This window comes from Colletotrichum spaethianum (genome assembly GCF_022836535.1).
Source record: "Colletotrichum spaethianum MAFF 239500 DNA, contig23, whole genome shotgun sequence".
NCBI lineage: Eukaryota > Fungi > Ascomycota > Sordariomycetes > Glomerellales > Glomerellaceae > Colletotrichum > Colletotrichum spaethianum.
The window spans coordinates 448,604-463,710 of record NW_026054793.1 but is presented as its reverse complement, the minus strand read 5'-3'; the positions used below and the strand labels follow the sequence as shown (position 1 = coordinate 463,710).

The following is a 15,107-nucleotide window of genomic DNA, read 5'->3' as shown; positions in this document are numbered from 1 at the left end:
AGAACAATCCTCGTCCGGGTTGAAAGAGGGCCGAGGCGTTCCTGTTACTCTGTCGAAATCGCAGCTGAGGTTTGTATTCGTTTCAAGTGATACCTACTTACGTATCTTTCGACCACGTATCCAGGGGGCATCATCATGTCGTAGTGAAGCACTTCTTGCAATTCGATAATCCTCGAAGGCCACAAACCATCGCTGCCCTCTCATGTTCGCGCATAACCTCGCATACTCCGTTCGTGGTAGCCATTCACTTTGTTTGTTGCGTAACGCAGCTCAAGGATACTGTATTGTATGGCAGGCAGCAATCCCTCCCCCCTCCACGATAGCTTACATACTTTGGTTATCCCGTAGCGCCGGTCGCTGCTTGGGGCTTCGCAAACATGCCGGTAATTTGTTCGCAATGTCCCCTGCCTCAGCCACAACCGTGTGGCCAGCTTCCCATCTCCGTCTCCGTCTCCGCATCCCACTTCCCGCCAAATCTGGCTGGCTGGCTCCTACTCTTCTCCTCTGACGTCGTCCTGCTCATGTGTCCAAACTATTTGTGCCACTTCCACCACCACTTCGATCATCTCTTACTCACTTCAACTCCAGACCCCCCACCACCTGCGCTCGGTTGGCCGACCTTGATCCCCGCCCCTGTTCCTGTTTCGTATCCCTTGCTGCAATCAACCGTTCTCGTAGTCTCGCCCCTTGCCTACCTTGTCGAGTGTTGGCCTATTGTCTCTGTGTGCCGAATTGGCCCTCTGCACTCCTCTACAGATCTGATCAGGGTCGACGTTAAACTGCGCTGCCTTATGCATGGGTGTCTAGACTTTGCCGTTGCTTAGGTATCTAAGTAGCCCGCAAATCTGTCTCAACCCCGCACCGCATCGTGCTTCCGCTAAAACTACTTCGAACCGGACTCCGTACCGAACTACATCCGGCCGCAGACAAAGACATGGAGGCACCGGATGCCGCTCGGCCCTCTTCACCGCCCCGTTTGTCGGCGGTTGACCCCGACCTCCCCGTCCGCCTCACGGACGCCACACCAGGTCCCACCACCAACACCGCCCTCTTTGCCCTCGCTCGCTTCGAGTTTGAGGTAGGCAAAGGCAACGAAGGCACCAAGATTCTCATGGTTGAGTGGGATCCATCGGCTTCTCCAACTGCCCAGTCGCCGTCTGCTGTGTCCTCGGCGTCGTCAACATCCAAGGCCTGGGAAGTATCGTGGGATGGCAAGACAAACTACCTACCGGCTAGTGACAAGGTTACTGGAACAAATAAGCGCGTGTACTTCCTGCTCCCTCCTGGTGCCACCATTCCGTCCGTCGTTACCATTTCTCACCCGGACGGTGCAACATTTGTTACCAGGCCGTTGCCCGCCATTTTCCCCTCAGGTCTGGGCACTGGCAACTCAGACGTTGGGACACGGGGCATCCTCCATACTATCTGGGCCAAAAGGAGGTTTTCTGAGCTTGAAGAGGAGATCGAAGTCGAGATGAAGGCCAATGCCGAAAGTGTCGGCCTAGTAATGGTGCTTCAAGAAAGACAATGGATTGCCAGTTATTTTGGTATTACCCCCAAGAAGGATGCTGGTGAGAACGCAACGACAACCGCATCCCGGATTCTGCCTAGCCCGCATTCCCCCAGAGCGACAGTTGGCGGCAGACTCGGAGAGAAGCTCAAGGGATTGAAACTGGCCACGTCTGCCGCTGATTTGGCCGCTGGTAAGGCTGGTAAGATGCCTGTTGGCGGCTACTTTGCCTTTCTACGATCAACACAAACTGATTCGATGTCTACAGACAGCAACGCGCTCATGCGTTCCATACCCCTTTCTCCAGCATCCAGTGATATGGCGGTCTCGTCCTTCTCGAATTTTATGCGACAGACAACGCGTGACCACCCACCGCCAGGGGGTTCGGTCTCGTTGAACACTGTTGTTAACAACAGTGGCCCCCCCTCGAAGCAGCAAGACCAAGACCAGGAAGACGATCTATTTGCGCTTCCTATGAGCCCCCGGAGCCCTGACATGAAACGAAGCCCATTCAGCCTTGTCTGAATGATCGTCTTATGTTCCTGGCCGGGTTCAATCTGCACTTCTTCGCCTAGCGTGCCAATACGACAGACGCTGTGAAAAGACTCGTACGTGGCGTTAAGCCCTTTGATGATTCCTTACCACGGGCTACGGGCAATGAACGCAGCCATGGCATCAAAGTTAGCAGATTCCCGGTCGAGTCAACGCATAGCATGACGCGAATCTTTAACATCTTCCAGTGTATTGATTCGGCTTCTTCCGCCGTGGACTTGGTATGGGCCCTCGATTCTCCGCCTGTCGAGGGAAACCCCTCATCATTTATATTAGCACATATAGACTTTTTAACAGCTTAGTCTGCCCCACAAACACTGTCTCTCGCATACGGGATCGTTGAGTGGCAGCGTATCTCTCTCTACATAAGATACCCTTTGCGGTACTTCAAGTGCGACTTGTGCCGGAGACACACCCCTTGACGTGGCTCTTGAACAATGTTACATAACTCTCCTCCCACCAAGCCGGCTCGGATTTGATTACGGCTAGCTGCATTCATCTCCAGCCACCGACACGACCTTCGTCCCACCGCTCCTTTCGCTCTTGCCGAAGATAGTATAGTACCTTGGCATCTCTGTACCTCTTGATCCAGTCCAACGTTTCTCTCTCTGACGCATAGACACCGTCCCCCTCTCCTTCAATAAAGCTTTCCTCCAAGACGTGACACACTGAAGCCTGCTCATGTACACCTTGTCCCAAGCGCTGGTACATGGACGCCGGGGAGAAGGGTGCTAGAGCATGGTCCATGTCAGACTGTTTTTGCCGCCATTGGCGCTCGAGAGCATGTGTAGAGAGAAGTTGTGCCTGTGTTGTGGATCGTTGATGAGCTAACCGAGACTCAAGGTCGACCAGCCTTGAGGCGAGCTCGAGGTTCTCGGTCAAAGCCGCTTGGAGGGCCTGATGTGAGGATGAAAGAGAGGGGTGAATGGTACTCGGCGCGTGGGTGAGGGCGTTGAGCAGTTCTGGGCTTGTCGCTATGTCGGCAAGGTCTTGCTTCCTGCGGTGGTGATTAGCGACGAGGAAGGGGAGAGATCAACCGCAGGCCCGATATGCTTACGACTTGTCTTGCAACACCTTCGGAAGCCACTGGTCGCCTGGGTCAGGCACAGGCTCCGGTCGGGCGAACTCGAGGCCGGCAGGCTGATAAGCCGGATGCATCCGGCCTCCACCAGCACCATTTACATTGGGACCAGCGCCAGCGCCGGGGCCGGGTCGGGGCGAGTTGGATGTAATCGGCGTGCCGATGCGACTGGTCTCGTGACTGCCCGGCTTCGGTGGGAGAACAGGCGGGGGAACGGCATCCATGGCGTCGCTGGAGAGGTCGTAAGCTAGGCAATTTTGGTGTATATTAAAGAGATAGAACCGAGGAGTTCGTCTGATGATGGTAGCTGAAGAGATTGGCGCCGGTCGGTCGCATCCACTCCTCCGGACAAAGCGACGTCAGACGGTTGGCAGGTCGGTGCTAATGACATCTGCTGCTTGAGAGTTTCCGGGGTAGGGGGTGATCCATTGATTGATAAGATAAGGCGGCGCTTGAGCCACTCTACTGTAGTACCTATAATTATCTACCTTGCCGTGCTATGGCCCACGGCCACAAAATACGTACACGCGAGAACAACGACGATTAGTGCTGGGTCGAAGCAAATTGTTTTCAAGGCTTGAAAATCACCGGGTTTTGTCACTTTACTTATGTAACAATGAGTGTACTAGTCCTATACTCCCCATCCGAATGCCCCGCTCGTAAGCGGCAAGCTTTTCTCATGTAGCGCAACGCGCCTATTGATTAAGAGAGACCTCTGTTGCCAAGCAACTCTCCCTATTTCCCATTCCTGCCTCTATTGCTCGCTGCCAACTACTCCGTCAATGCTTTACTGACCAGAGATCTCGAGACCATCCCATTTCGCGTAGCTTCTTGCTGCTCGAACTGGCCGCCTTCTTCTCGCCTGACGCAATCGCCAGAGCCTTGCTACAGGCGGCAAAGCTTTCTACTAGTTCCTTCATGCGATTCGCCTTCATGAAGCACTCAGCAACGTCAGAGTCCTTCTCGGCGACAGTGGCCGCCAGTTCCATGCATTCCAGGAAGTTGTCCCTCGTCAGAGTCGTACCGGCGAAATGAAGGGTACTGATGTAAGCGAGAAGTGTCTCAGGCAGATACATGTCCCTTAGCGCCTCCAGCTCTCCGTCTTCTACCGAAATACAGTTAGTGCTTGCCCAAGAGACAGATAGGTCTTGAAGAAGTTACCCTGACTCCGCAGCCAATCCTTGAGCAACGGCCGCACATGCTCCTTGGCAGACTTGACCTCGTTTCCGACCTTTGTCCAGAAGTCTCTCTTTACGGACGGGTCCCTAGGACTGGTTAGCAAGGGCTACAATCAAAAGCATTCATTCCAACCTACTCCTTTGAAAGCTCTGCTAGTGAAGCAATGGTCTCCATTGTATCCAAGGCCTTGACTAGACACTCAAGTTCGCGGAATGCCCGTGCCTCCAAAGCAAGTTGGCTGGGCGAGAGATTCTTCGCACCCGCGACTTCAATCTGGCTAGCCCAGAATTCTGCATCCTCGGGCCACCAATGGTCGTTTTCGTCCTGCTCAGGGAACTCTACCTTTTGCCGCATGATGGCGCTGAATGACACTCGGCTGGCAAGACTTCTGGCAGCATTTAGACGCATAGTTCCTGTTCGCGTGTGAGCTTGTGTCAGCGGACGAATGCTCAGAATATCAGAATCATGATGTGGCAACGAACTGAGAAAGTATTTGTAAATATCCACGCCAACGCAGAACACATGAGGCCAAGCCTCGTCGACAAGCAGGAGCCACTCCAGAGAGCGAATCAGACGTTCGTCGATAGAATCAATGGTATCAGGGTCTTCTCCAAAAAAGTCTGTCCTAATCGAGCGGCCGTATTTGAGAGATGGCGGTCCGTTGTCCAAGATATGGAAATCCTGTGTCTCGGCGGTTTCAGCGTCCAGACTTCGAAATAGGGATGCTGGTTGGTATTTGACAAATTCCAGCACATCTAGTCCTGCCTTGCGGATGAGACTGAGCTGGACTAGACGAGCCTCGTTGTCAGTGATAGGTAGTAGGTTAGTGCTCAACACTTGGAGGGCTCTTTTGTCGAGAATCTTAGAGCAGTAAAGGGGTATCAACTCCTCCAAACCCGAAAGACGCAATAAGCTGATGTAAAGCGTAATCGTATTCTCTTGTACTTCGCGGCGATCGGCCCTCCAGCTCATCGTTGCTGAGTTCGGCGGCGAGTCGACGAGCTTGTCAAGTGTACCAAAGATGATGAGCGCATGGACGGCAAGTCGCAAACGGCCAGGATTCTCAAAGTCAGCAAACTTCTCCGGTATCACGCTGACCTCGTGGCAGGAATGATCGGGCATAAGTGCGGAAGCCTCTTTAGAATTGGCCTTGAGTGTGATGGCCACGCCCTGCTCATAGAAGTGTTGCTCTAACTCCTTGGAAATGATGGCGGCTTGAAGTGCCTTGACGGGCTCAAGGGCTTCCTTGCTCGTGTGAGGGCTGGTCTCGAGGCTATGGATCAGACGTTGCTCCAGCGTAGTGGCGTCGCCATGGTATTGTACAGCGTCGAAAGCGGTGAATGATGAGCGAAGAGATGTTGCTGTCTCGGAGGGACATTGGCTGAGAACGAATGTGTCGAATTGTGTGCGAAGGAGAGCGTTGTAGTGCATGAACATAAAGTCGTCCCAAGTCTTGCACACTTTTTGCACGCTAGGAATGTCTCCTGACAACACGCCGTAGACGGCTCTCTCGATATCATCGGCGCCACCATGACGTGCCGCTGCAAAGCACATGCGTCTCCACAGCGCAAGTGCTGATGGATCTTCCACAAAGCTTACCTCGCCATTTTGCGTAGCAAGGGGTAATGCGGACATGGAAACGGCCCTCCAAACTTCCGTCCTCTCTAGGCACCACTCTCTTATAGCCTTCAAACTGCTGCCCCTCCGAAGAAGCTGGAAGCAGCCAACCCAAATAGCCCGCTCGAAGTACTCGTCCTGCGGTTCCAGCTTTCGACCCTGCCTCGTCACAGAGTCTGGGTCTAACTCGGCGACAAGTGGCGCCTTGTCCGAATTGACAAGGGACCGTGCAACTTCGGGGAACTGAACGTCAAGGGGGCGCGCGGAACCGATAACGCCCTTTTGCAGCTTAATGGCAGACCTTGTGTGTATCCAGCCATGTGCAATGATGTCTCCTCTATCAGCATTCTGCTGTAGCTCCCGGACCAAGTCGTCGAGATCGGGACCAGTCCTTGCGCTCTGTTGCAACCATTCGAGAATGGTCTTTCTCTCGACGGCCAGCTGATCGTTTGCAAGGAACGCGCTCCAGAGGTCGTTGCCCTCTCCGCTCTTGTTCGTGACGCTCGTTGTCCGTTTGTCAGTAGCCTTTGGTGCAGGATATCTCAGTGGGATCAGGCGACGGATGAGATCCCACGTCTGTTTCTCTTGTTCCCATCTTCGAATTTCTTCTAGGCTTGCAGCAGGCTCTGTGTCTTCGTCGTCGTCCAAGTCCATTTCGGTCTCGCCAACTGAGCCCTGCCGAGCCTGTTTGCGCAAGTGCGCTAGAGTCTCGTCGGCATAGTCATAGTACGCATCCACCAGGCCCAGAATCCTTGTCTGCTTCTCCTCGACTGTGCCCTGAGGTGCGAGACAATCATCGAGTGCATTTGCAAACACTTCGACCTCGGGCCCAAGCGGTCCGTCCATCTTCGTTTGCAGAAGCGTCGATAGGCGCGCGGAATGGATGGCAATCGCTCGTGGATCTCGCGCGGCTTGAGGCAAGAGCGGCCTGGGGTTGGTTCGTGAGGGTCGGTTCGAGATGGCCGCTCGTGGTTCGTCAGTAAAGTTGCGTTTAAGACCAGGGTAGGTGCTAAGAGATCCCACTGCAAGCCTGGAAAGAAAGACCTTGGTAAGCCCAAGCTGTACTTTATGACGTTGATAGACTTTTTTGTAGAAGAGAACGAACCTCGTGCGATTTGTAAGGTGCAAGGTGTTGTGGGAAGTCGTGTATGGATCAAGTCATGAAACCTACGGCCTGTATAGAATTCCAGGATCCTCTGCAGCACCGAAAATTTAGGAAAGCTGCAGATCGAGTCTTGCACGCAGACACTGGGAGGTTGTCGATATCTGACGTCGAGTTCACTCTGCCGTCTCAGCGCTTGAGGGAGCTGAAAAGGTTGAGAGCGATATGAATTGCGCAATTCACCGGCAGGTACTGTCTCCAAGAGATTCGATGGCTTCTGATTGCCCCAAAAAACAACATCCAGAGCTTGATGAGGCTCTCAGGCGACAGTGGGAATCAACAGGCGCGTGAAGTGGATGGATCTTCTGTCGATCCGTGCGCCCTGAGGTCGCGTCCTCGGAGTAAGCGCACCTTGTTACGGTTGCCTTGTCGCAGGCCAGATGCCGTACAGGAAGAGGCTGCTCTTCCGCACAGTCCTATTGTGCCGCCCCAGCAGCATAATCTGACTGTGCAGAGGTAATCGAAGCACAGTACGGCCCCGCCCACCACTTCCTTTATCAAGGTGCGTCGGTGGAAATTTTCTTTAACTTTTCTTCTCTTTTTCTCTCTTCAATGTCAAGGCTTTTGTATTAGAGTCTCGGAACAGGCCACTCAATGGTTGTTCAGATCCTACGGGGTCTCTCAGCGCGCTCAACGAATGCCTAGAATAATTCGCCCTCTTTCTAGAATGTTGCCAGATTTCTTCTCTACTCGGGTTGACGTATTTACATGGAAGAGTGGTACATTTTCGCGCACACTCGGTGACTACTCCTTGGACTGCTGTCGCGACTCTTCGCGCAGTCTCTTCAGCTTCAGTTGCAACAGGTCGGGCTTGGGACAGCTGACTGTCGTTGCGTCATTACCCTTGGTCCGATAGAAAGCTTCGCAGCACTCATACAAGGCCATAATTACTGACTGGCACCGTTCTTCATTGTAGCCATTTCTAGTCAGGCAGTCTGCCGCCGGTCAGCTCTGCCAATGCTAAGTATCTGGTTTGATGCAAAGGACTGCAAAGAAGCCTCCACAAAAGAGGACTGACCTTGAATGGCGCACTATGTGGAAGAGTGGTTAATACTATTGACGCTACAAATCTGTAGCCTGGGTTGTAGAAGACTCACAGCACGGGGATGGCATGGAGGATTGGTCTTCAAGTCCTCGTTCAACCCCTGGAAGTCTATGTCAGCAAAGGATAAAACACAGAGGGACCAAAAGTCGAAGTCTGCAGCGTCGCAAACCACGGGAGTAGGGTTTCCAAACCATGATGTCTGCAGCTTTATCGTGCTGGGTTTCTTCGAAGGTGAGCGTGATGCGAAATACTACGATGATGTTAGCAACACTTTTCAGTGGTTCGGCCCAGGTTCTATACCCTCAATTCCTGCCGTACTCGACGACTGTATCTCAGAACCGTGAAGAAATAGGTGACAGTTGGCAAATAAGAGAAAACGATTGATGGGCAGAAGAAGAAGCTAGCCGGAACGACAGGCTGAATGCGAACGAACGGTACAGGGCAAATAAGTTCGCCTTGATCTGGTTCTGACAATGTAGGATACAAGGTGCTAGTTGGGAAAGAAGGCCTTTTCTTCAGACTGATATTTCCAAGCTCTTCACCTCTTATGGCAGTCAGTTGCCATCTAGCATAGGTACCTAGTCCCACTGCCGAAAGTTGCGCTCAAATGACAGTTACGTCAAGAGTACTTTGATTATCCCTTGTGCCCCAGCCCAATACCTTGGAGCAAAGAGGTGGGCACACCCTTCCAATGCTACAGCTGTCTTACATAAGCCATCAAGCTGAAGAGGGCCTGGAACGCCTGCCTTTCATGGCTAATCTAGAACCTGACCAAACTCAGAGGCAGGCAGGTACCTAGGCTCGGCCTCCTGGCAAGGGCAAGTGCAAACAGCAGCCTTTCAGAACCTTGCCCCACCACAGCGGCAGATCCAATCAGATTCCTTCCGTCCCACCTTCACCTATGGTCTTTAGTACACCAGTCTCTGGGATCGAATGCGCCTTCAGGCTCCCCACAATCTTTCTCCCGCCTTTCTCGTCCCTACAGGCCTGTCTGCGAGATACAACTTGCCAACTGCCCAGCTGCTTCGTCAACTCCGCAACTCTCCTTCTTGCGATACCGCGTGCTTTTCTCCCATTACACCACAGACCGAACGTCTGCGTATTCACAGCCAAAACCCAATAAATCGTTAAATTAACCGGACTCCAAGCCCCCGTGCAAGGTATGTAAGACGCCACGCGCCATTCTCTGTCTCCTCCATCAGTCTTTCTCTCAGCCTTCTCCCTTACCTCTCCAAAAAGTCGCACGACCAGCTTTGGCTAACTTTTCGCGCCGCCGCACGCGATAGTCACCATGTCTGGCGAACACGAGAACGGCAGCCCCTCCGCTGGTGGCCAGGACGCTGCGCCTGCAGTCGAACACCTGAACATCAAGGTCACCGACAACAACAACGAGGTCTTCTTCAAGATCAAGCGCTCTACTAAGCTCGACAAACTCATGACAGCCTTCTGCGAGAGACAAGGAAAGGCTATGAACTCTGTCCGATTTCTCTTCGAGGGACAGCGTGTGCAACCTACAGACACCCCAGACACGGTAAGCAGTGAAATCGCCCCTCAGCATGTTGGCGCGCGATGCTAACGCGGTTGGCCCACCAGCTCGAGATGGCGGACGGAGATACCCTTGAGGTGCACCAGGAGCAGGTTGGTGGCTCCTTCTAGTCAAAGCACGATGAGAGGAATAGGTATTACACGGCGGGAGAACTCGAGGGAGCGATGGAATTCTTGCTTTCCTAAGAAGGCTCTGGCCATCGCGAATGGCGTACATGGATGGATGGCTTACGCAGAAGGGCCATACGTAGACAACCAATGATGATTATGACGTTCACCACAAGCTTTCATTTCCTCGTCCCCTCGATTGGCCAGGTAATAGTGCTCAACGACACGCCATTGCCCACCAACAAGACGAAATCAAAATGCAAGCAATCCACTGGCAATCGCCCCAGCGCTTCTAACCGTTGACCCTTAACTCCTGCTGCCCTTGACGCTCAGTTGATCAATCTATTCGTTTCCCATTATGCCTTGAGTTCCATCATGCGGCATCCTGTACACAATACCATCATTTTATCTCCTACCTCCTTGGGAAAGATCTGGCCATCGTCAAAACCACCCTGACAAGAAGCGCAGCGGAAGCACTCGTCATGCCACTCGCCTCCCAAAGCTCTGATGTACTGCCCGATGACAGCAGTTTTGCACTTTTTGCATTTGGGCGCCCTTCTTTCCGTCCGCTTGGTTTGACACTTGACACACCACGCGTATCCATCCTTCTCAATGTGCGTCATGCCCTTCTCGAACGGGTCGCCGCACTCGGCGCAGAAGAAATGTCCATAGTGCCAGTGCTCTCCGAGTGCGACTACATGCTCGCCGAGGATGGGTGTCTTGCAGTGCTTGCATCTCGGAGCATAGAGCTCGTGCCAGTCGAGATGGCAGTAGAAACGGAGTCGCTCATCACCATCGTCAGCCATTGTCTTTCCCGGGGTCTCTTCCAGCACCTCGCCGTTGGTTCTGCGTCTAATCCTCTCCAGACGCTCTTGACGGTGAGCATCAGGCTCGGGGCTAATTTCCAAAGCCTCGAGGCCTGTGCCACAAGCATAGCAGCTGAAGCACTGAGGATGGAAGCGCTCAGATAATCCGGCCAGAGAGACAAATCTGCCTTCAATAGGGAACCCGCACTCATGACACAAGGTTGTCGAACGATTGCCAGCCACAGCGGCAGGTGACCAGTGCCGTTGAGGACGCTGGAAGGGTCGTGCTCTGGATGCCGTCTTGGGGTCGGGTAGCGGCCGCGGCGTAGAGGCCGGAGAATCGTCGTCAGGAGTGACTATAACAGGTATGCTCGGGCTGGATCCAACCGAATCATCTGCCCCGTCAATGCTTATGGACGGTACAGCCGGGACCCCGCGTGGTCTGTCTGACGGGGGCTCCTCCGGCGCCACCACGATAGAAGGAACCTCCATCGGCTGGCTCTTTTGGCTCGAGGCTCCCGATGTGTTGTTGCCGGAAGCCGATCCTGGCCTTACATCAGTTCTCTCGTCAGGAGCCTTCCACTTCGAATCGAAGCTTACAATCGGCCGTCCAGGGCGATCGCTGACGGCCGTGGGTGTGGGCAGTTTCGCACTGCGGTCCTTGAGCTTCATGCTCGTGGCACCCCTGATATCGTCACTGCGGATCTCTATGCCATTCTTCTTAGGTACTGTATCATCCACTGCGGGTTTGGAGGCGGAGGTGTTGGTCGTGTACAGGGGGTTGCGCGACTGCGATGGTGGGTTTCGATGAATTTCGACATTGCATCTAGGCTTCCAAGGAGCCACGCGGTCCGCCGGGGACGGCGCAGCAAAGCGAACTTGGCCTTGAGGGTTCTTTGGCTTGTCCACAAGAGGCAACTCTGATGACGATGCCGACTTTGTTTTAGACTTGTCTTCGCGTGGGGTGCCTTCCGGTTCCTCCCATATCTGATCACCTGAAAACGGTCTCTCGACTTCGCCGCTAATGTTTCGCTTCATGCTGCTGCGGCGACGGCTGGAGGATAGAGGTTTAGGGAGAGGCCGGCTAGAGCTAGAGGGACCTGATACTCCTGAGTCCATCGACGGTCGCTCGGGGCTGCGGCTCCCCCCCCGAAACTGTCACGCGACAAAGACAGGGAGGGTCGGCTTCGTCGAGAATGTCCGTCACTGTCGGTAGAGCTGCCAGAAACGGACCTCGAGGTATCTCTAGCTAGACCGGATGGGACCACGTCGTCGCCATACTTACCCACGCTGGCCGTACGAGCGTGGGCATAGCTATTCTTTCTCAGATGGGGCTTGTACCGATAAGGGGCGTGAGGGTCAGGGGGCCGGACTCCGTTTTGATGCTGCCAGACAAGCTCCGAGGCTTCGTCGAGTGCGGCGCTATAGATGCGGGTCTCGTCGTCTGGCGTGCAGGCAGTCTCATCCTTAGTATGAGCGTCATCTTTTTTGTAGCCGGGCTCGTCTCTCTTGATCTGCATGTCGTCCATGGCTTGTCGAAGTGACACGGCCTCCTCTTTCTCCATCCATCGCTGGCCTCTCTCCATGTATGTCGCCGTGGGCACAACTTCCGAAGGTTTCAAGGGCGATGTTGGGCGGTAAGGGTAGTAATCGCGCCCCGAAATACTAGATGTGGAGTAACGTGACGAGAAGCTGGTGTTGGCCGAGAAAGGGGTTGGCCGTGAAGGCGTATCGACAGTACTTGGGCTGGACAAGGCGGGGCTTTCAGATCGGGGAAGAGGTTCAGAAATGCTGTGTTCGCAAGAGGGGCGTTTGGATCTCGTGCTGGAAGAAGAAGGGGGCAGGGGTCTGGCTCCGCCGGGACGGGCAACTCGGTTTGTTCTAAGATTGGCGAGATAGGCAGCTAAAGAAGCAATGAGTTAGGATGGAGAGAGTTGGAACGCGCCACAGAACCGTAGCTCACCAAACTGCTCGTTGTTCATATAGCTCGGTGATGGCGGAGTGACTTTTCTCGTCTTCTCGGTACTCTTCCTGCGATGCATGATGGGGGCGGTGTGCGGCGAGTACGAGGGATGCCGAGCAGTGGGCAGTGTGAAAGCGATGCTTAGAGGCGGTGGGCGATGGGCGATGCGAACAGGGCGATGGAGAGGCGAAGAAAAGGCATGCGGTGAAGTGTGGTGATTAGATCTTGTTTGCTACTAAGAGTATGAATGCAGGGCTATGGCTATTGTTTTTTTCGGTGAGAAATACTCGGTTCTTTGGCGTTCGAGAGGAGTCGACTGATGGCATTGAAGTTATACCCGGGCCATGTGTTCAGCGGTGGTTGGTTGTCGGGGCAACGATGACTGTCCGACTTTCCAGTGGGTTTCGTGAAACATCCCTAGGCTTACGTTCAGTGTTGTCGTCGGCTTGCAACTCTCGGGGGCTCAGCTGTGGTCCGGGGACACACCCGATACTTATCCAGTGCCACGGTCCCTCAGGGGCTTACAGCAGCTATTGGGGCTGGACCCCAGCCGCTCGCCTTTGGGTAACAAGCTACCCTTACTATGAGAGACCTGGCCCTGACAACAACCCCACATCGGCAGGTGCCTCTAGCAGTCAGCATCGGTGGCGCCCCTCACCTTCAGAACCGTATCTTTGTCCAGCCTTGGCCTGGACATATCAAGTACTCCTCTTTCATGCCGCAAAAGCAACTTGGCCTTCTCCACATGAGTTATTGTATCTGTAAGGAGCTCACCAACGATTAGATAGTGCCGTCTAAGGCTGGGTCGGTAGAATGTTTCCTGCGTTCTCGTCCAATCAAGTAGTTCGACTGTTTCTCTATTTCATAGCCATTGTCTTTCGTACTCTTGTTGAATTGATATCTGAGACCTGGCAAGTCCGAGCAAGTCACGCCTGTTGATTGTCGTCAATCCAAGAACTCTGGCGGAAACCTGCGTATTTCTTGTGCGTACGCAGGGTAAGTGAGGAGGTTTGCTTTCTCATATGTGTATGTAACTCAACATACTACTAACAATCCCAGACCAGAGTCCATTGGCAACGATACCCCATCTCTGATGAGATACGCAACAAACGCAACCCCAAGTAACGGGGTGCGGGATTCAAGTGAGTCATTCGTTGTATAAACAAACGTGCCTTTTGCCACGATATTGGCGTGCCTTGCAGTCGCAGACAGGGCGACACTGTTCTTGCCCATCTGATCGTTTTGCAGCCATGACAACTGGGTCTGTTGTTTGGGTGCATGAAGCTTCATGCCCGCGCATAATATTTTGTTTATTGATAATTCCCATGCGTCTTTGCCATCAATCAACGCACTCTCCACAAGCGCGTGCACTGTTCGTGTATCTACAAGTTCATACATGTTTGCTTTCCCTGTTCTATTATACAAAGCCCAACTCAAGATGTGATGCTGTACGTCCGTTTGTTTTACAAATTCGTTTCTCAGTATTCCAAGACCCCTCGCGATGCTGACAAGACAACATGATGAGGCCCAGCAGACTACCATCTTAGCTCCCCGGGTCGTGCATCCTTATCCTTGCTTGAAGCTCCCCGGTCCTGTGTGACCTTGTTGGTACTTGTTGTTGTTGACGGTTGTTCATTGTTAAACCCCAGGTTTTTGAACTCATCCTTGGCCATGAGGTTCCTGCGAATCAATGAGAATTTCGTCCACGATTTGCAGAGACGGTTGCCGCATTGTAGATGAACCTACCGATCCATGCGGCATGCCAAGTAGGATTTGGCTAAGTCGCGACATTCTGCGTCGTTTACACCCCGTACTTTCTTGATGCACTCGAGATAGGTCGCTATGACATGTTTGCACTCGCCTAATTGACCGCATTAGCAAGCGAAGAGCGAAGCTGGGCACGGCGATGTATCCAACACACCATCATGATCAAGTGGAAAGCTGCCACGTTGAGGGCTGGATAAGAGGCATAGGTTAGCTTGGGTCATCAATCGACGAAGGCACGGCCAGTCAAGGGGAGAAGGGGGCTCGTTGCATACGGAATCGGCTTGGCGTTGGCCTGTCGAGCACCGGGTCCGCCCAGTTGACTCATGCTGTCTGTTGATCGGAGGCTGACAGATCTTCAATAGGTGACCACCTAGTAACTGGGCCTGGGATGGTGGTGTTGCGCTGAATTGATAAGGTAGGCAGGACTGCAGTCGCCTGAGTCGAAAGCGTCCTCTTTGTGAGTGAGCCGAGAATTGAAGTTTTGATGGAGCCCTGGCGCCACGCCCTGCACAGCCTACTATTGGCTGCTTTGTAATTACGCGGCGGCCTTCGTCTGTTCATATAAAAGGAAGGAAAAAAAAGAAAGAAAAAAAAAGCGTCTGGGGGTGGTTGATTAGGTTGAGATGAACTGGTATATGGAAGAGCACCAATTGGCAAGAAGGCAGATTACTTTGCGAAAATTGTTACCTTACGCGATGGATACCTAAACGCGGCGACGGCAATAAGTGCAACAAGACAACAACGTTGCGTAGTCTCCCAATCATCGTGAAGC

General features: G+C 53.3%; 5 protein-coding genes across 5 annotated transcripts; 2 read left to right on the top strand and 3 right to left on the bottom strand.

Moving 5' to 3' along the window:
- Window positions 1–934: 934 nt before the first annotated feature.
- Window positions 935–2,035, top strand: ColSpa_08576 (uncharacterized protein; the record flags this gene model as incomplete). Its single annotated transcript, XM_049274788.1, has 1 exon — window positions 935–2,035. The coding sequence occupies one exon, from the start codon at window positions 935–937 to the stop codon at window positions 2,033–2,035; it is 1,101 nt and encodes a 366-aa protein (XP_049130745.1).
- Window positions 2,036–2,557: 522 nt separating this feature from the next.
- Window positions 2,558–3,367, bottom strand: ColSpa_08575 (uncharacterized protein; the record flags this gene model as incomplete). Its single annotated transcript, XM_049274787.1, has 2 exons — window positions 2,558–3,059; window positions 3,120–3,367. The coding sequence occupies 2 exons, from the start codon at window positions 3,365–3,367 to the stop codon at window positions 2,558–2,560; spliced, it is 750 nt and encodes a 249-aa protein (XP_049130744.1).
- A 555-nt stretch (window positions 3,368–3,922) lies between these two features.
- ColSpa_08574 (nucleoporin NUP84) lies at window positions 3,923–6,785 on the bottom strand (the record flags this gene model as incomplete). The annotated part of the gene is made up of 3 exons (XM_049274786.1): window positions 3,923–4,248; window positions 4,305–4,408; window positions 4,459–6,785. The coding sequence occupies 3 exons, from the start codon at window positions 6,783–6,785 to the stop codon at window positions 3,923–3,925; spliced, it is 2,757 nt and encodes a 918-aa protein (XP_049130743.1).
- A 2,652-nt stretch (window positions 6,786–9,437) lies between these two features.
- Window positions 9,438–9,802, top strand: ColSpa_08573 (ubiquitin-like protein-NEDD8-like protein RUB3; the record flags this gene model as incomplete). The annotated part of the gene is made up of 2 exons (XM_049274785.1): window positions 9,438–9,677; window positions 9,740–9,802. The coding sequence occupies 2 exons, from the start codon at window positions 9,438–9,440 to the stop codon at window positions 9,800–9,802; spliced, it is 303 nt and encodes a 100-aa protein (XP_049130742.1).
- A 353-nt stretch (window positions 9,803–10,155) lies between these two features.
- ColSpa_08572 (LIM domain-containing protein C4F6.12) lies at window positions 10,156–12,191 on the bottom strand (the record flags this gene model as incomplete). The annotated part of the gene is made up of 2 exons (XM_049274784.1): window positions 10,156–11,705; window positions 11,891–12,191. The coding sequence occupies 2 exons, from the start codon at window positions 12,189–12,191 to the stop codon at window positions 10,156–10,158; spliced, it is 1,851 nt and encodes a 616-aa protein (XP_049130741.1).
- Window positions 12,192–15,107: the final 2,916 nt, after the last annotated feature.